The 21,890-nt window shown below is 36.8% G+C and overlaps 1 protein-coding gene across 4 annotated transcripts in view; it reads right to left on the bottom strand.

Annotated features, from left to right (window-relative positions):
* LOC136826277 (progranulin-like) overlaps positions 1-21,890 on the bottom strand; it is a 62,262-nt gene that overhangs the window by 29,817 nt on the left and 10,555 nt on the right. For 2 of the 4 annotated variants that reach the window (XM_067083434.1, XM_067083445.1), the window contains exons 2-4: positions 1,253-1,352; positions 618-727; positions 249-407 (exon numbers count right to left, since the gene is read on the bottom strand). In XM_067083434.1, the coding sequence (XP_066939535.1) occupies positions 249-407; positions 618-727; positions 1,253-1,329 (346 nt within the window). In that variant the 5' untranslated portion in view covers positions 1,330-1,352. Of the gene's footprint in view, positions 1-248; positions 408-617; positions 728-1,252; positions 1,353-5,390; positions 5,723-7,598; positions 8,185-21,890 lie in introns of those variants that run through there. The other 2 variants (XM_067083456.1, XM_067083423.1) reach the window with 2 other exon arrangements.

The following is a 21,890-nucleotide window of genomic DNA, read 5'->3' as shown; positions in this document are numbered from 1 at the left end:
TGTATTTTGTTCATATGATCAAACTTGGCATAAAACAAAATTTTTTTCATATACAAAAAAATAGTAACAGCTTAAAGGGTGAGAGAAAGAGAGCAGGGTGTGATCACCTGTAATACCAAATTCCGAGAGTCTAACGACTAATAAAATACAGTACATATCATAATGGTCATGTTAATGTAACTGGAAATCAAAGGTCTCATTTGAGAACAATTCACTTTCGTCTCACAAACCAAACAGCACTACAGTACCTGTCAGTTGTTGTACATCATTTCTCTCCTTCCTATCTCCTTGCTCCGATTCTGATGACATGGGTTCAGCCACTTCTGGGTTCACAGGAACATACCACTGAAGCTGGACTGAGGAACCATTCCGAACACAGGCTTGGTGAGCTATATCACAGTCCATATCTGTCAAATGAAACCAAGGGCTGGCAATAATAGCACTACATTTTACATACTAGTTATTACATGACTGAAAGTAAGCATTTCAAATATTAAAAGTAATTTCATTTTATCAAGTGAAGTAACCAGGCCCTACAATAGCACATCTCCAAATGGAAATCTGGACATTAAAAAATCTGTGCATAATCACACAAACATCATCAAAGTAAAACTTACTGTGTGGGCAACAGTGTATATGATCGGAACAACATTTGGCGTCTGAGTAGGGGCAGCATCCATAATCTTTTTCACTGGCTAGCTGGCAACAAGTCATGAAATCTGGGCACCTAGAAAATCAAAAAGGCTGGTTGCCAAACAGGAAGATCTTTCCTTCAAAACCCACTAGACATGTATTCTAACCCACTAGACATGTATTCTATGATTCACCCTACCAGCATAACACTGTCCAGTGGTCTATGATTTACTCTAGCAGCATAATATTACCCAGTATTCAGTTATTTATTCTGGTGGCATAACCCTGTCTAGCAGTCTACAATTTACTCTAGCGGTATAACTCCAAGGCATAAAAAATTCTGCTCCTTTACATGCAGTAATATTAAACATGTTGGCAGAAATTAGGGCTCAGTTTAGGCAACATTGAAAAATACTGATACTGGAGTGACCTGATAAATAGAGGTTCATACTCAAAGAGGAACATGAACACAATATGGTATTATGGATTATCATTATCATACCCTGCAGGGCTCATGAAAATAACTAAAATATACATGTGTTAAATGATCAGTGAGGGTAACCCTGAAATTTAAATCACCTAATTCATTACCAGCTATTTGGTTCAGACAAATATTTACCTGACAAGGCCCCCGGGGCAGGTTTCTGCAGTTACACTTGCTGCTAAGAGCAAGGAACTAAATATAAGTAAGTGCATTATGGTGTATGGAGCAGCTGAATCTGAAATATAAACATGATACATTAGTCTCACTCTGTCAAGAATTATGGATTCCTCTGGTTAAACTACTTTAATAATAATAATAATGTCACTACAGAACAACCAGCATGATGAAAAAAATAACTACATTATATACATAACAATATTTTAACTACACTATATACGTGTATGCTATTTTTACAAGTGAATAGTGCTTGCAATTGATTACGCAAAAACTGATATACTTCAAACATTTTAGACCTTCAATAAAGTACAAAAACCAAGACAATGCATCTGATCAAAGCCCTGGCCATACTTTTGTACCTCCTTCACAAGTTAGGAACACAATATGTTGCATTTTGATTACAGTCCAAATGAACTGGGCATCCAGCACCCCAAAAGAGTTAAGACGTGAATAAAGCTTTTAATGATTAATGAGCCTGAAGTGTTTTCTTGTAACAACTGCCTTTTAATGTGCTTGTCTCAAAGCAAACTTTTATTACCAATTCCCTTTCAGAAGAGAATCTTTCTAACAAAGCTAAAGTATCACTTTCCCCATTTACTCCCAGCCTACTCACTCGCCTAATTTTTCCATCAGTCACTCAACTTCTGTGATAACACACTTTCCTCCTCTTCATGAAACTGCTTGGTCAGTAAGTCAGTAACAAACTTTCCCAAATTCCATTAACTTACTACGTCTTTCACAAACTTCCACCATTATCTCTCTCTCTCTCTCTCTCTCTCTCTCTCTCTCTCTCTCTCTCTCTCTCTCTCATTAATAGTTTTCCTCCAACAATGTACTTGCTTCATCAATACTTCTAACAATCACACTGTCCATTACAATTTCAAGATGTCATTTTTCCCTTTGTTATTTCCCAATACAATTTTCCTTATCCCTTACTTTTTCCACTTACAATACCTTTCTGCCTCTTTACTCCCTTGACTTTATACTTGTGTTCTATATTTCTTTGGCCCACCCAAGACCTTGCCTTTTCAAAATAACATTCATACAATGTCTTTATGTTAATAGACTTTCCCACAATATTTCTAGTTCCACCAACTTTTTCCTCACTAATCTCACAAAGACCCATCACATTACACTTCCCACCATCCTTGACCCCTGAAACAATTAATTTAGAAATTTTTAATTCCTACCCATTCACAATTCTGTTGTTCTACAAAACAACGTTCCCTGTCCAACCACACCTTTTCTCAAACCCATAATACTGCTTACTACGTGAGGCTATTACCACTTTTAAATTGAACTACCTACTTCTTTCCCACAGTTCGGTTTATTGTAGCTGTCATGTTGTTCGTTACATACTTCACACTACTCTCATCATGATTTATAATATATCTCCCCACTCATTCCTTGTCCCATTACATTTATTCTTAAAGTACCACTCCAAAATAATGTTGCCACTCAAAACTTCACTTGATTGCTATGAATCTGGTGTCAGCTGCAATGTCTCATGTTCCATATAACTACCCTAACTATTCATTAGGCCCCTCTTTCTATGATGGTGTTTTCCTTTACTCTCTTTCTTAGTACTGATAGGAGGGTTCTTCATATGTACATGTTTCATTGTTTCTTGTTCTTAAATGCTTAAATGCTACAATAATTCGCAAAATTCTTAAACAGATGGGAATACCATCAAAAATATTATACTATAGTATGGTAGTACAAGCAGATTCTTTCTAAGTGCAGGTTTTTCTTGCTAAATTAAAACAGAACAAAAGACGTGCAAGAAATGCACGTTAACAGTGAATTTTTTTTTACGTGCTGAAAATCCTACAATCAATTGGGCAGGAGCAAAATGGTAGTTTATTCTAATAACGCACTGAAAAGAAACATCACTGTCTATATCTATATAAGTTTCAGTAAGAGTATAAATGTGTCATGGTAATGGTATGCTTAACTTGATCCATTAATTTCAAGACAAATGTGCAAGAGGTTTAATTTTAGGGAAGGTACTTGAAAGATAGGGGAAAGGGACAGGGTCTTGGAAGTTTTGTAAAATTTGTCACTAATACGGATAGGACACTGCCTAAAAACACCTGTCAGGAGCAAATATTTGGTTTTCAACCATTTGAATGCTCATATGTTATTTATACTACACTCCAGAGGACATCACGGCACAGAGCTGATCCTTAAATATATAAATAGAGCTGATCATTAGGGAGTTACAGGAACAAGTTTAACATTCAAAGCACCAAACTGTTTTGGAATAATGCTGGTACATTTCTTCTGAAATGGACATTTTGGTGCTTTGAATCCCCTTACAATTGGCTTTTTTTTTTAAATTCAAGGATCAGCTCTGTGCTACGATGTCCTCCAGAGTAGTGTATTGTATAAGTACTCATGCCCGAAGTGTAATTTGGGGATTTATGTTGTATCCACTTGGAGACTTCTAAATTAAGAACACGTAGATTCTCATAGGGGTAAGTTTTCGTACAGGGGTAAAATCTCCAACCCTGAACACTCTCTTCATACAAAATTTGTAAAACTCCCACTGAAAACAACAATTTCTGCATAACTTGACGAACTTCAAAACCAACTGGAACTACCAATACTCGAGTCTTTGATGACAAGACACTTCAGCTGTTCCTTTACACCTGTCATAACCATGTTTTGTTGTAGTGTTTTTCTTTCATACAACTCATTTTCTGTATTTGTGTATATGGTTATAGTTATGTATATGTGTGTGTGTGTGTGTGTGTGTGTGTGTGTGTGTGTGTGTGTGTGTGTGTGTGTGTGTGTGTGTGTGTATATGTATATGTATATATATATATATATATATATATATATATATATATATATATATATATATATGTATATGTATATATATATGTATGTATATATATATGTATGTATATGTGTATATATATATGTGTATACATATATATGTGTATACATATATATGTATATATATGTATGTATGTATATATATATATGTGTATATATATATATATGTATATATATATGTATGTATATATATATATATATATATATATATATATATATATATATATATATATATATATATATATATACTGAAGACTATCAACACCAAATAATATCATTAACAGTGTCATGACATAAAAATAAAAACAAAACTTTTGATAGTTCAATCTTTTTGCAGTTCTTTTAATTAAAAAAATGCATTTACCTTGACAATAATGTTAAATACTAGCCCATAAAAACTCACCAAAATAAGGTCCTAAGCACCTTAAAACAATCGAATAAACCAACGCAAGGCGACAATTATTTCAACTAATAATATAAAAACAATTATGTGGAAAATTAATCGAAATGACTGTGTGAATATGCCACAAACCCTTACATAAATTAGTAAATACTAAATCATGGATAGTATTTAATATCCAGTGCACTCTCCCTTGGGAATAAGTCGCAACCAAGGGGAATTTCAACTTTAAAGTATTTTTGCACCAGCCAGAATTTGAATCATGGTCTGGTTTTTAAAAACGTACTGACTAACTAGTTCTTCGTTGGACGAGTCGGTAGAGTTGTCGGCTAGCACTTTGCTAGGCCCAAGTTTGTGTGTGTGTGTGTGAGAGAGGAGAGAGAGAGAGAGAGAGAGAGAGAGAGAGAGAGAGAGAGAGAGAGAGAGAGAATTCATCGCCCTGATCTGGTGGAAACGTTCATCGATAAACTCCAATATGCATGCTTTGAACACGAGTTGTGACGAACATATTCTTTAAGCTTTCGACTTTCAATTGGATTTGTCACAGGGTAAAAGGGAACGCAGGCGAGTATGAATTTGTCCAGGACGCCTACCTGGAGTCAATGGAAACCTCATGAAATTTTTTTGTTAATATTCTTGATCAAATGCGGGGTTAACGTTTTATTAGTTATATTAAAACGTTTTCAGCATTTGCTTAAATCATAATAATGTTTTCAGCACCAACAACTCTGGATTAATTCATGTCTGGTTTTAGCGTTAATCAACTCTTTGCAGCATAAAATTTTATTCGCCATTAAATCGATTCTTGATTATATATAGGTTAAATGATTCCGAGACCCATAGACGCATACTTACACAGATTTTTTCCAAGACAAGATTCCAAAAGCGTGTCAAATGCCTCCCCCAAGAGTGTTACGGTATCTCACTACCAGTGTCACTTTGAAACTTCATGTGCCGGCGATATCTAAAGCAAGGCGTGTTGATCTGCAAGTCGCGTTTGATACCACAGCGAGAGCGTACCGTTGGTCTCTTGCGTCTGCAGAACAGTTGTGACTGGACACTTGGGTCTCGGCTCGAAAACGGTTCGATCGGCAACACCCTGCCGCCTTGCATCCAGACCATACGAGACCAATACCCGTCACGGCTCAAACAGACGGTGAGTCACAAGTCGCACCTTAAATTGAGAGCTACATACGGGTAGGATTCACGATAACGCTGTGCATGCTGGCCTGGGTCAATGCAGGCTGCACAGAATTATGATTTCATATAACTGCAATATTCTCTCTCTCTCTCTCTCTCGACTAGTCATAATTAGAATCTCATCATCGACTGAGACTGTCATAATAAACCTGCTTGTCTCAGATGTCTGAAATCTAGATGACTTTCTCATGCCTGCTATCTTGTAATTACTTCTGAGAACACTTGCAAACGCACAAATGACAAGCGGCAAAACTTGTCGGTTAGGCAGGGCTTTTCAGTAATTTTAAGCCAGTCTCACTTTCTGCTAGTGCAATAACCCCACAAAAGAGTAATATACATAAATTTTAATAATCAACAATTTACGTTAATTCGCAATTCTGTTCGTCTACAACAGGTGCTGTATAAACAGGTTGTATCTAGGTTTAAGGAATACTTATTATTCTCAAAGAGAAAAACAGAATTAAGGTGGACTTCTATTTCTAGCTGGTCACTGAATGGCTTCTAACGCTGAACTCAAGGAGTTGATCAAAAGTCTGTGAAAAATTTTGCGTCACTTAACTGTGAACAATTTGGACCAAGTTTGTCCAGTTCCTGATACCTGAATTCGTCTCTTCGCCACCAAAACGGCCTCTCAAAGACCTCCCTCCGAACTGGAAGAAAAAAAATCCCCAACGGTAATGCATAACCAAACGGCTCCATTGCCCGCCCGGTCGTCAGACCGAACTTTCATAAACCAAACCAAATGTTCTAATCTGATAACAACAGGTTAATAGTTACTAACACAAGCATCCTTCTGTTCCTGTATCATATGAACTTATCTTGCATACTGAATCGTGCTTCTTGGAAATTATGCCCCAATTATATATAAAAGCTTCGCAATATGACATCTGTTTTCCCTTCTCATGTCCAGCCAACCTCGCGGATCCAAATGAACCATTCTTACATTATCCAAACCTTTTTACCACTCCTTCCTTTCTTGTAACATTAATTTTTATATAATTCAATACTACTTGCTCCAAATTTGCCACACGACTACTCAGTCCCAACAGCTTCAAGTTTTCCCCTAATATTTTACATTCGAAATCCCCACAATTTCATCAAGGAGACTTGTCCTGTCGATTGTCTTATTGGTTAATTGGTTCAGATACCCATGCCTGAAGGCGGCGCGGGCCCTTGCCAGCAAGCAGTGAAGTGCTGCAAGAGGCTGTTATTTCGATTACAGTCCGTTAGTCCGAAGGCCCGATAGTCCGAAGGTCCGATAGTCGTAGGTCTAAGCCGGCATTGCGACGTGTTTACTGGTTAATTTTGCCGCATTAGCTATGAAGGGGTGGGGGCTGATTACGTCCGTCGGACTATCGGGCCTTCTTGACTTCGGACTATCGGACCCTTTGGACCATCGGGCCTGCTGACTTTCGGACTATCGGACTTCGCCATCGGGCCTTCGGACCATCGGGCCTTCGGACTATCGGGCCTTCGGACTATAGGGCGGTCACCGTTATTTCACCCTTGCTGTTTGCCTTACAGATTTCATAATGAAAGAAGTTGTTGGTGGAAGAGACTTCGAATGGAGTAACTTGACATACTTTTGGATCAGCAACAAACCACAGCACTGACAGTTTGTTCAATGCATCACATTTACAAAGATGAGACTCAAAATGCCTTAACGAAAACAGAAGTACTGAGGAGAGAGTGCAGGAGGCTACACCAAAGGATGAAATAACATTAGATGGGGAGAATTAATGAGGTTGACGACGATCTCTTGAGGACAGTGGCAACCAGTCTACTAACTGACTGCTGCAAAGGCGGATATAAATGATGCAACCACACAGAGTGCCAATGATTTTTGTTATGAAGAAAACGTACCTTTTGGAAAAGCAGCCTCCGGTAAACAATTGTGAACCTCTTGGTAAAGGAGACGCCCTCTAAATAGCGGATGCAGCACTTTCCAGTGATTCACATCCACCCCACTCTCTCTGTATGCTATGAAAAAGAATACCTAAAATTGCACCCTCATGGTGGAATGACAAGTTATTTTGAATTCTGACCTGAGTTCGGGCAGGAAAGAGGAAATGCACGATACTTGATTTCCATAAGCAGAGAAAGTTGGATATTTTGTCACTTAGAGAGACAAGGTGAAAGGTCAAAGTGTGCAGGAATGATAAAGAGTACCTGGGATCAAGAAAAGGTTTCGAGGTATGGAAGGGTACCACTAGCAGTGTCAGGACTGTAGGGAAGGGGGGAAACACTGCGAGTGCATTAGCTTTACTACTGTATGGGCAACATTAAGTGTGGCAAGTACAAAAGTTTTAAAGTTGAAAGTATATGTTCCAGAAATAGAAAAAATACGAGGGAGAGAGAATATTTCTGGATCTGAGTCTATCTATGCTTGGCTGGGTTTGCAATATATGGAAGAGTTTTTGTGCTACTGTGGGGCTCTTCGAGTGAGAATAGAGCATCCTGTGGAAATGCGTTAGGAAAAGGGCTCGCCTGCCAGATATCCTTGGTTTCCAAAGAATGAATCATCAAATCTAGGTTACAAAGCCAAGCACTGGAGCACTTTTCGCCATTCAGCAACACTCACGGCAGTGAAAATAGTTAGAGTGGTTGGCCAGCTGGATAAATATATCCAGATATTAAATTAGATGAAACACAAAAATCTAAATATGGAAATGATGACGACATCGTATCTTTTGGAGGTTGAACAAAATATGACAGATATAGTTATTGTATCCTCGCCCTACTATTGTGACATAAGAAGCTTACGGAAGGTAATAAAGATGGAAAACTATCCAAATGTGAACTCTAAGAGTATTTATGGGTTTTTATCGAGACATGACAAGTTCAACCCAAAAACTTAAGAGGAATAGCCTTTCTCTGAATGGAAAACTATTTGGGGAAATGTTAACAGTAAATTGATTAACAGTTATGATAGAGAAATTTTGTACAAATATAGTCATGAAATTCTGGCCACAAAAGATACTGTATATGATGAAAATGTCAAATAGTAAACTGTGTGAAAACTGCAAAAAGTCAGAAAATGTGATGCATTTAATTTATTTCTGTAAGTGTAACAAGAAGCTGCTTAATTGGTTTTGTGATTTATTAAATGAATTGTGTCACTTCAAGACAAAAAGTTTACTGAAAATTTTAAAATTAGATTTTAAAGCACAATAAAAAAAATGACAGGAACACTGCTGTAATTTTGATATGTGACTATGTTGTTGGGATTTGGTTAGCCCACATTGCAGGAATAAAAGAAAACGGTGGTATTGGACGGTTTATAATATCAAGGATAATAAAAAATAGATATGTACTGATAAAATCTTATGTGGGTAACTACAGCAAAATATTAACATTGAAATACATAGATTATTTGTAAAATGCACATGATAAAATATTTGTCAACCCGAATGGTACAATAAAATTATATTTGTTTTTGGTAAAGTTAACTCTGGTTAAATTCTGATTGTAATACAATTAAGAATGTAAAAATATTGTAAATTTTCTCAAATGAAAGATAAAAAAAAATGGGAGCAACCCGACAGCTGCACTAAGAAATAATCGTTAAAGAGGTTGGACAGTAAGATGGAGGCGAGAAAGTAGGGACGGAGGTAATTATAAACACTAAATAGTGAGTCAGTCAGTTTCCAAAGACGGTAATTCACGTGTACTTGGGAAAAAGAAAATGCTAAAAAAAAACTGCTAGATTACATATTATTACACCGTTGACAGCAGATCAATTTATGCAATGAAGATAGGTGTGACTGACTCAGGTATACCAAATAATCTAGTTGAGGCGAAAGCAGATATCTGAAGTTCAAGTTGGAAAGAAAGGGTAAAAATGTGGATGTAACTAAGCGAGTTGGAACTTAGTAGGAAGGGAGTGGAAAGGGATAAAACATGGGTTTCGTGATGAAACATGGGTTAAGATGAAAGAAATGGAGGTGGAAGGAAAAGATGACGATGAAAAATTCCACGAAGGGATCATGGTAACAGCGTGGAGCCTCTGTGAGTACGAAATTATTCTGCAGTTCGGTTTAATGCTTGACAGGAAAAAAAATATATATATATATATATATATATATATATATATATATATATATATATATATATATATATATATGGGTATGTGTGTATGTGTGAATGTATGTTTGCGTGTGTAAGCAAACATGTAAACGAAATGAAGTCATCAAAGTCATCAAAAGTTTAAACAAGAGTGCGCAACGAGAAACTATTATCATGGCTAGGACTACACTTCCTCTGTCAACATGTTCCGGATTTCCTCCTCCTGCAGCTCTGACTCAAAGTAATATGCCCAGAATACATCAAGTCTTAAAAACTTGCAAAGAGCACTTCCACAGGAAACCAAACACTACAGATGTCAGATCCGGTTCAAAAAGGCAACTTGTAAAAAGACTGCGTTCATTATAGAATATAAGTTTTTCTAGCCACCAAAAGACGACAAAGGACAAGACGTCTACGTTGATAAATTCAAAGAAAAGATAGAGATTACAATGGGAAATATAAAACAAAAGGGGAATTCGTGGAATGCCCAGACACCTATGTAAACTGCTCCGAAGATCGAACATACTGTAGGCCTATATTTTGCAAGGTTACAGGAGCCGACCACACTGAACACTTGCTTAGAAAGACAAACTCCTCGTTCCAACCCTACAACGTCTACAAACAAAAACATAACCTTGTAAGCAAATGCATTGATTCCTTGCCTCGGTTACGATAACAGAGACGACTACGGTATTGTCGTGATGAATGCAGATTCGGGGTGATACGCTTAATTTGCCCAAGCATATTTAATATCAACACACGTACAGTATATGCATGAGTCTACAAACACCCTTAATACACCCACGGAGAATTTACTGTACAGTAAAGATATCCCGTGATTATATGCATAACGTGCCGACGAACAAAATGTAATAAATATAAGTAATGATATTCAGTAAGCTTGCTATTTTTACCGCATAATCATTCACCCCTAACTGAATACCTCCAGTAACAAAGACAGCATTACCAACTGACATCTGACGTAAATCTGAAATCAGGTGATCTTTTTCATATCGCCTTCATCCACGCTTTTCTCTTGATTGTGATACATAACGACTTTTGTTCTTTTTCCCAATTTACTGTCATCCAAAAGAGGTTGGTCAAGTCTGGCTACAATTAGGATAGCAACCAGACACACAAATTCAAATTCCCAAGACCAAATTTACTCATTGCTCTCAAGAAAACGAGATCCATTCTTGGTATCTAAAATTACCTTATCAAAAACACACGCGCGCGCGCGTTGATCAACAAATAAATAAATACAAGTGGTTAACCTTGTACGAGACAAACTGCTTCAACAGACTCGAGAGGGCCCCGCACTTAGTGTGACCGCTGCAAATATGCATTCAAAGGGCCAAGAGAATAACGACAATGTGGTGATGGTTGAGGGTGCTTCGGTATTTCCTTCAAATTTTACGTCTTCTACTGGGGCACCGCGCCCATGACAAACATTTTCCTTATTTTATTTTCCCACAGTTTCCAAGATGCTCTTGAAATACGAGTATGTCTATCATGTGCGCATGAAAAAACCAGAATATAAAACATGCAAAAGAGTTCTATTTCTAATAGTATTAAAGCCACGGTAATCCTTACAAAATACGTGACTGAACATAAGACCCAGGCCAGACCTACAGTTTATGAGAGAGAGAGAGAGAGAGAGAGAGAGAGAGAGAGAGAGAGAGAGAGAGAGAGAGAGAGAGAGACCTTGAAAACTGTTGTATAAATGTACTGCTTGATGAAGAGAGAGAGAGAGAGAGAGAGGCCTCGAAAACTGTTGTACAAATGTACTACTTAATGAAGAGAGAGAGAGAGAGAGAGAGAGAGAGAGAGAGAGAGAGAGAGAGAGAGAGAGAGAGAGAGAGAGAGAGAGGCCTTGAAAACTGTTGTACAAATGTACTACTTAATGAAGAGAGAGAGGCCTTGACAACTGTTGTACAAATGTACTAATTAATGAGCGCACACCTCCTATATAAGTCTAGTTTTACATAAAAAAACGCCGATACCATCTACTTGGAATGCCGAAATCAAAACGGGAAACGATAACGCTAAAATGGTGTCAGGTGTACAAACCAGTAAAGGCGGTTTTAATACCTAAAATAATGTTGGTTCCGAGTCCTCTTTAGTGAACAGCCTCCGCGAACTTACTCTGAACTAGAACATTTAAAGAGCGACAAAACAAATTCATAACATATTCCAGGAAACTTATCTTTTTGAGTATCTTCAAACATTGAGATATATATATATATATATATATATATATATATATATATATATATATATATATATATATAATATATCATATAATATATATATATATATATATTATATATATATATATATTATATATATATATATATATATATATATGAATACCAGGTAGCCCATTATAAAGTGACACAAAGTCCTGAATGTATCCGAGGAAACAATGTCTTAGTTCAGGAACGGAGGATTTATTAAAAACTTTCACTTCACTTACAAATGAAGAGTGATCCAAACAGGACATGACACCTTTTCACACAAGAGATCAGGCTGCCCAAAGTCGGTGACAATCCACAGATGTTTTTGAACGTTCATCATATTGTTTGACACTTCATATATGAATGACAGAGAGTGAAACTGATTTGACGTATTACAGCAACTGTTTGACAACCGTTTTGTCACACTACTAATTAACAAAACACATTTAAGAGGGACAATGAGACACAATGACACAACTTCATATATTTATTTGACATTTGTCAAAAACTCAAAATATTAAAATTTTACATATATAGTTGTAAGGACTGTGCAAGAACATAAATGGTGTCTATAACTGCATCCACAATTACTCATAATTACTTAGAATAGAAATAACAATTACTTGAGAATGACATACAAATGACAATTCTTGAAAAAACAAATGCTGAGGAAGGGATTAATACTCTAATGTCTGGCATAATGATGACTAGCCAAACATGAATTAGCAGTTACAGCCACCACTATACTGTACCGTACTTGTTTTAGTATGTGTTTTCTCTGCATTCTCAGTAATGTTATGCCTATCTTGTATGTAGCATGAACATCAACTCATTTGATTAGTATTCAACTGGCATTTTACGTTCGTACTACAGTTAATGAATCGTCTGACGAACCAAGTGAAGCTAACTGACAAAGATCCATAATTCTTTAACAATTACATTGACAAATAAAATTTAAATACATGTAAATTACCTAACGTATGATTTTTATGTGAAAAATATATAGTTATGTACTAGATTCAATACCATATCAAATTACTCTCAAAGTCATTTAGATATGTCAAAAGGAAATATTTATTGACAGGGGGGGAGAGTAAAAGAATGAACATTGTTGCAAGTTTATTTGGCAGTTTACAAAATTAAGGGAATACATTGTAAATGCATGATTACTGTATTTACAAATCATTCAGAAATACCAAAACACATATATATTTCTTAAATCATTAGCAACCTAAAAGAAAATCACACTTTTTATAAAAGGTATGCAAATTAATGAAATGCATCCCAATGCATTATTTTACAAGAGCTCTGAAACACAACTTGGAAAAGGGTAAGATATATATAAACCCTGTTAAATAATCCCAAATGTCTCCACGTGAAAGCCATCTTCTAAAGTAGGTCTGGCTATGCTGATGATTCGCTGAGCATAAATCAGCATCTTTAGTCGGGATGGGATCCATTACTACCACTTGCTTGAGCAAATGTTCCCTGTACGCTATTAGCTTCATATTATGTTCCCTTCGGCACGAGCATCTGCTCTATTGACAATCCCATTTAAATGCCTTGTGATGTTAGCTTTGAGAACAGAAAAACAATTCTCGATAGGATTCCAGAATGGAGAATACGCAGGGAGTTTCTTCATTTCTCGCTCCTCAAAGTCCTGTTCAATTCCAGCATGGATTGGTGCATTATCTATTAATACCACAGTATGATCTGAACCTAATACGGCAAAGAGCGAGGTCATGAAGTCTTTGAACATAACTTTGTTCACCGACTGAGTATGAACTTCAAAATAAAACAAACTTGCTTCATTAGAGATAGCAGCTATTAAAGGTTACGTTATTTACTCTTTGCCCTGTCGCAATCCTTGTAGCACGATGACCACGTGGAGCTCGACCGGAAGTCCTGCTAGTCTATAAAGTGTAGACTGTCTCGTCCACATAACTCTGTGCCGATGTACACCTTCTTCATACAGAGACTGAGCATGAGCGAAATGTGCATTTTTAACCTCACCCGAATTTCGATTTTCGGCAACATTCCGAGATCATTTCAAAGTAATTAGTTCTCCATCCAAAGCTCTTGATATCGTCATATTACACACACACGAGGCTTTCTTGGAAATGCTTGGCGAAGTGATGAGTTGAGCTCTGCAAGCGTTGCTGTATGAGTACCCTCTAAAAAGTCTTTAGCGTCATTATCCAAAGAAGCCTGTGGTCCTCCTTTTCTACTCCATCCTCGTCTTTCTCCTGTCTCGCAAAAATTGCGAATTATTTCATAAGTTGTTGTCCTTGGGATTTGCAATTCAGCAGCAAAAAACGTCTTCTCCAATCTCATATCGGGCAATGATTCCTTCACGGTCTTCATCCGACACTCTACGATATCTTCTGGGAGGCATAGTGAGGAATTACTTCAAAGATCTACGAGTCGTATACTGTATCGTGCAAGTATACCGTATACCGTGCTCCTTGGAAAGGACAACCGTCGCTATCGAACGGAAACAACATCAAGAAACTGATGGCATACTACAATTTTGCCCCTTACTTGTGCTCTTAACAAACCTAAATGGCCTTTTTAGTTGTTTGGTTATAACTGGTCTAGTACGAACAAATTCCTCATAAATCATAAGTAGGGTAATCAATTTAAATACAACAATTAATTTTGTTAATTGTCAAAGTGAAATGTGATTGTCAAAAAATTTTGGCAAACTGTCAATTCACGTTTGTTGGTTCGTCAAACGATTTGTTAACTGTCAATCTGTTTCGTTAGACCGTCATATTTCTGAAGAATACTTTGTACGAAGCATTTTGTTGATGTCCATCCAAGCTGGGGTCTGTCAATTTGTTATGAGCTATGTCATACCCATAGGTAACTCTGTCTGAAGTGAAATGTGAAAAGGTGCACTACTGAATAAAATAACCCAATGATTAGGGCTAACTTGCTTTCCATTCTAAAACGCAATTCTGTACAGTTGCTTGTCACGGAATTAAGAGTCTCTTGTTATTCCACGGTTATTTAATCTACCTTCCCCAGCACTGGGAGGAATGTATACATATCTTAGCTACACACACACACATATATATACATACATTTGTGTAAATATATCTTTAATAATAACATCCGGGTGGATCTTCTTTGTCATGTCCCGGGTGACAGCAGGGGAGACGCGACACAGCCACCCACCCCCTGCAAAACGAGTTTGTCCACCCCGGGTAGAAGGGGGGTAGGTGGGGGAATGGGAGGGTAGGGAAGACATCAACCCTCCTCCTGCAAACCTGTTTGTCCGCCACAGGTGGGAGCGGGGTAGGTAGGGGATCGGGAGGGTAGGGGAAACAGCAGCACCGTTCCAGCGCACATAGCACGCGCTAACAAGCTCGTACTAGTAAGTCTAATCAGTCTCATAAGTAATTTATATACCTCACTTTCCCAGAGGGAAATGAAAAACTGGGTGTATACCCTGACTGGTGTCGGCTTTATTTCTATGCCATTATCACAGGACGCTGACAATGGCTTATAAATATAGCCGAAACCAGTCAAGATTTACAGCCAATTTTTCATTTCCCTGTGGTCAAATGAAAAACTGGGTGTAAATCCTGACTGATTTTGACTTTATCTATATATATATATATATATATATATATATATATATATATATATATATATATATATATATATATAATATTTATATATATATATATATATATATATATATATATATATATATATATATATATTTAAACAAGGATCAGTGGTTATCAGTGTTTGTTGCCACATCACTGACGGGACCGAGATCAATCCCTGTGGAGGGAAACGACCTGCCATCTAGGTCCATTTATATACCATAAAACATGTTATCTAGGAGCTCTCAAACTTACTTGACTGTAGTGGGTCGCAACTAGCAGGCGAGAGGGGCAAGGGGCAAGCAACTTAATCCCATTATACCGAATATTGATGTGGTCTACAACGACCGTTTAACTGTTTTTTTCTAATCCAAAAATAAATAGAATCTTGCCAACCAGAACAAATCCCCAAATAAAAGATGAAGGCTCGAAGTCGAACGCCCAACCACAATGACATTTATCGTATGGTAAAGTCCAGTCACCAACTCCACCATACTACGCGGTTCTACTTGACTGATTTCAACAAAAACACAACTGCGACAACACTTCAAGGCCTTTCATATCTGAGGAGAGAAAGTTTGGAAGTTTTACGTATAATTCCGATGACGTTTCGAAGTTTTGCATATAATTCCAATAAAGTTTGGAAGTTTTCCATATAATTCCAATGACCTTTCGAAGTTTTCCATATAATTCCAATGAAGTTTCGAAGTTTTGCATGTATTCTCAATGTAGCTTGGAAATTTTGTATATAATTCCAATGAAGTTTGGAAGTTCTGCATTTAATTCCAATGACGTTTGGAACTTTTGCATATAATTCCAGTGAAGTTTCGAAGTTCTCATTATAATACCAATGAAGTTTGGAAATTTTGCATATAATTCCAATGACGTTTGGAAGTTCTGCATGTATTCCCAATGTAGCTTGGAAGTTTTGTATATAATTCCAATGAAGTTTGGAAGTTCTGCATTTAATTCCAATGACGTTTGGAACTTTTGCATATAATTCCAGTGAAGTTTCGAAGTTTTCATTATAATACCAATGAAGTTTGGGAATTTTGCATATAATTCCAATGACGTTTGGAAGTTCTGCATGTAATTCCAATGAAATTTGGAAGTTTTCCATATAATCCCAATGAAGTTTGGAAGTGTTGCATATATTTCCACTGATGTTTGAAAGTTTTGCATGTAATTCCAATGGAGTTTCGAAGTTTTGTATATAATTACAATGTTTGGAAGTTTTGCAGATAATTCCAATGAAGTTTGGAAGTTTCATATAATTCCAATGAAGTTTCAAAGTCTCCCATATAATTCCAATGACGCTTGGAAGTTTTGCATGTGATTCCAATGACGTTTGGAAGTTTTTAATGTAACCCCAATGAAGTTTGGAAGTTCCATATAATTCCAATAACGTTTGAAAGTTTTGCATGTAATTCCAATGAAGTTTCAGTTTTCCATATAATCCCAATGAAGCTTGGAAGCTTTACATATAATTCCAATGACGGCTGGAAGTTTTGCATGTAATTCCAATGACGTTTGAAAGTTTTGCATGTAATTCCAATGAAGGTTGGAAGTTTTCCATATAATTCCAATAACTTCTGAAATTTTGCATATAATTCCAAATAAGTTTCGAAGTTTTGCATATAATTCCAATGAAGTTGGAAGTTTTGCATATAACTCCAAAAAAAAAAGACAATAAACATTCCGAAAGAATGGCTCATTTTAATTAACAAGATCCTGAGATCTTTATTGAATGTCTTATAAAAAAAAAAGATGAACACTAATAAAGTAAGCATGACTGACGAACAACAAAAACAGGGAGGCCTTATGTCGGCACACTCATTACAAACGATGCAAACTCAGGTCCCATCCACTTACCACCCACCTATAAGGTTCATAGAAACCAAACGAAAATTATTATTATTCAGAAGAGGAACTCGATGAAGACGCACCAAGGGTTTTGCTTTATGCAAAGCTCATACTGATCAGTATGCTAAAACCAGTCATAAAAGAAAACCCATTTACATCACACTGATGCTTATGCTGTCATTCCCGATTAGGTTGGTACTACTTTATACTTATCTAGCCTTTGTCTACCCAGATAAAATACGGAGATTTTTCTAATTAACGAAATTTTTTGACTCAACAATATATTGAATTGAACTGACTTGAATGTAGAATTTAGGATAGGTGCCAAGCACTGGGACCTACGAGGTCATTCAGCGCTGAAACGGAAATTGACAGCAAGAAGGTATGAAAGGTGTAACAGGAGGAAAACCTCGCACTTGCACTAAGAATCAATTGTTAGAAGAGGGTGGAAAGTAAAGTGGAAGAGAATATGAAAGGAGGTACAGTAAAAGGAACGAAAGGGGTTGCAGCTAGGGGGCGAAGGAACGCTGCAAAGAAACTTAAGTAATGCCTACAGTGCACCGCGCTAGGTGCACTGACGGTGCTAGCGGCCTACGGCGAGACTGAACATTATAGGACGCGGTGTATAGAATGCAGCACGGGTGAGATAATCTGAGAAATAAACGGACAATGGGAAATTTACCGTCTTTTGTTTATGTTTTTACTTTTATTCCCGCGGGATTCGAAATCCACATGGCGGAAGCTCAGCGGAACGCCGTGTTTAATAACACCAGTCCCTCGGGACTGTAAGTAAAAATATACACAAAAGACGGTATATTTTTCACTATCTCGGTATATTTCTCAGATTATCTCCCCTGCGCTGCATCATATAAGCCGTTTTCTATAACGTTCAGTTACAAAATTTCATAAATAAACAACATATCAATGTGGAGCTCTTCCGCAAAGAACTCTGGGGCTACTCGTTTATGCAAGTTCATGAAAGTCTATCAAGAAGATCAAGAAAGGTTCAAAGACCAGAAGGTTGCATTCAAGAACGATATACGTATTGAAGAAAAAAAATGCACACGCAAGTGTTTCAGGATCTGGTTAAAATGTTACAAATCTGCTTCCCTTGATAGGACGGCTAGCTACAAGTTCCAGACGAGTTTTCCCGGGTGCGATACACGTAATGTTTACAAAACGTCAGAGCAATGCCATAATTGTCCACTTCCTACTCTCGGCAAGGTCATTTCCATTCCCTAGCGTCGGATACAGTCACGTCTGCAACACGAAAAAAAAAATATTGCTTCGTCTACGAGCGTTTCTGTAAACTGCTATTTTGTTTTTTCCACATCTGGCGTTACATATGTGGTTAGGCTACAAAACTATAAATATACCATGATGTCATGCAGTTAATCATACTGTACATTCTGCATACTAAATTTAATATATATATATATATATATATATATATATATATATATATATATATATATAAATACACTAGCTGACCAACCCGGCACTGCCCAGGAACACTGAATGACAACTGATAAACTCTCTCTCTCTCTCTCTCTCTCTCTCTCTCTCTTCTGTTAAGATAGTTGCTTCAATTACAATGCCCAGCATTTTTGACATTTTGTATTTCACCCCTTCTCAACCCCAATTCCTATCGGGTGCTGAATTTGGACTTCAAGGGCATCAAAACATTCAGGAGTGTCACTATTCATCTCAGCAGCTATTGATTAGACTAATATCTGTCGTTTCCGGTTATTTTTACATGTCACCCCTTCCCACGCCCAACCCTCTTTGGCACCAGTGATGTCTTACCCCCACAGTATTCATTTCCAGATAGTAAGTCATATGCATTCCAAGTTTGTTGAAATTACTCAATGCATTTCAATGTTATCCTGGAACATACGCACACACACATATCCTTTATGTTTATACATATTTTATATATACACATATATATATATATATATATATATATATATATATATATATATATATATATATATATAATATACCAATATATATATATATATATATATATATATGTGTATATATAAAATATGTATAAACATACATATAAATATATACAGTATAAATATATATATATATAAAAAATATATATATATATATATATATATATATATATATATATATATATAATGCTTAAAAATCATAGTAGATGCACGTGACTTCAGTACATAAGTGACCACAAAAGGAAAATGACAGGCAGAAGTCCAGTACTAAGTGCTTTCATGGGTTTATTCACAAATTTGTGACCCCGAAGATGTGTGAATAAACACATGAAAGCGCTTGATACTGAACTTCTGCATGTCATTTTCCTGTGGTATTCATTTTACACACACACACACATATATATAAATGTATGTATGTATGTATGTTCCACATACACTCTGAAACACATTGAGCAATTTCAACCAAACTTGGTATACACATGACTTACTATCTCGAAAAGAACGTTGTTGGGGTAAGACATCACTAGCACCACTGGGGGTGGGGGTGGAAGGGCTTCCCTAAAACGGGGCTGGTTATGCCCATAAACGTAGTAACTTTACGACTTTATCATACCCAATTTCGGTATACATATGACATACTACCTGGAAAAGAATACTGTGGGGTAAGACATCAATGGCACCAAAGGGGTGGGAGATGGGAAAGGGGTGAGAGAGAGAATGAGAGGGAGAGGAAGTGAGCGAGAGAGAGAGTAGAGGAGGGGGTGTTAGCGAGAAGAAAGAGGGAAAGAGACAGGGAGGGCTGGAGAGAGAAAGAGAGGGAGAGAGATTGATCGATTGATTTATAGATTTTAGGCATACATGGCCAAGCATTGGGGCAACTAAGGCCATTCAGCGCTGAAGTGGAAATGGACAGTAAAAGTTTGAAAGGTGTAACAGGGGGAAAACCTCGCAGTTGCACCATGAATCAATTGTTAGGAGAGAAAGAGAATATGAACAGAGGTACGGTAAAAGGAATTAAAGCAGTTGCAGCTAGGGGCCGAAGGAACGCTGCAAAGATCCTTAAGTAATGCCTACATTGCACCGCATGAGGTACATTGACGGCACTATCCCCCTACGGAAAAAGGGGAAGTGAGAGAGAGAGAGAGGGTAGAGGGGGTGTTATGGAGAGAGAGAGAGGAGAAGAGAGAGAGAGAGAGAGAGAGAGAGAGAGAGAGAGAGTTTGTCGGTTGTCATTCAGTTTTCCAGGCCAGCGCTGGGTTGTCAGCTAGTATATACATACACGTATACGTGTGTGTGTATGTATGTGTATATACAGTATATACACATACATTATATATATATATATATATATATATATATATATATATATATATCATCACGTGATGTACAGTATATATCTAACCACAGGAACATGGAAGAGGGTTGTAAATCCTGACAGGTGTCGGCTTCATTACTAAGCTATACTCAAAGGACTGAAGAAGAGTGGAAGAAATTCACAATGTTGCTAGCAAGACAGTACATTATGACCGTACAGACTGCTGGAAAACAAGTACACACATCTGACTGTGCTTGGAAGCAGATTTCTTCCCTTGTAAGTGCCAGGTAAACTTTTTCAAATCCGATTATATAGTGTGGGTGCCCAGCTTTTCCCTTGTAAATATATTCAAATTCTTAACAGAACCTTTCTTTTATAAAACTAGATTAATGATATTTCTTTCACGGGCATTAAGAAAATAAACTTTTATGCCCCTGCCCAGCTGATTGTCTGTTTCCAATACACTGTGCAAAAATTCCACAGTTCACCTGCGCATATATTGCATCTCTTTTATGCAGTTCTATTCTTTTACAGTGGTTTGACCAGTTTGACCAATATAAAAGTTATCATCCTTTAGCACTGCCAGTTCCTCGTTGGACGAGTCGATAGAGTTCTGGGCTAGCACTCTGCTGGGCCAGACTTAGAGTCTCTGGCCAGCCAATAAAGAATTAGAGAAATTTATTTCTGGTGATGGAAATTCATTTCTCGCTGTAATGTGGTTCAGATTCCACAATAAGCTGTAGGTCCCGTTGCTAGGTAACCAATTGGTTCTTAGCCACGTAAAATAAGTCTAATCCTTCGGGCCAGCCCTAGGAGAGCTGTTAATCAGCTCAGTGGTATGGTAGAACTTAGGCTTGATTTTTAGCATTTGTGTTCTATCTTCTTATCATTTGTTTCCGATTTTATATATATGTATATATATGTGTGTGTATTATATATAATATAAATATATAAATATATATTTATATATATATATAATATAAATATTATATAATACATATATATTAAATATATATATAAATAATATATATATATATATATACTGTATATATATATATTTATATATATATAATTATATATATAAATTATATATA

Source organism: Macrobrachium rosenbergii, chromosome 3 (genome assembly GCF_040412425.1).
Source record: "Macrobrachium rosenbergii isolate ZJJX-2024 chromosome 3, ASM4041242v1, whole genome shotgun sequence".
Lineage (NCBI taxonomy): Eukaryota > Metazoa > Arthropoda > Malacostraca > Decapoda > Palaemonidae > Macrobrachium > Macrobrachium rosenbergii.
This window is presented reverse-complemented; position numbering and strand designations above follow the sequence as displayed.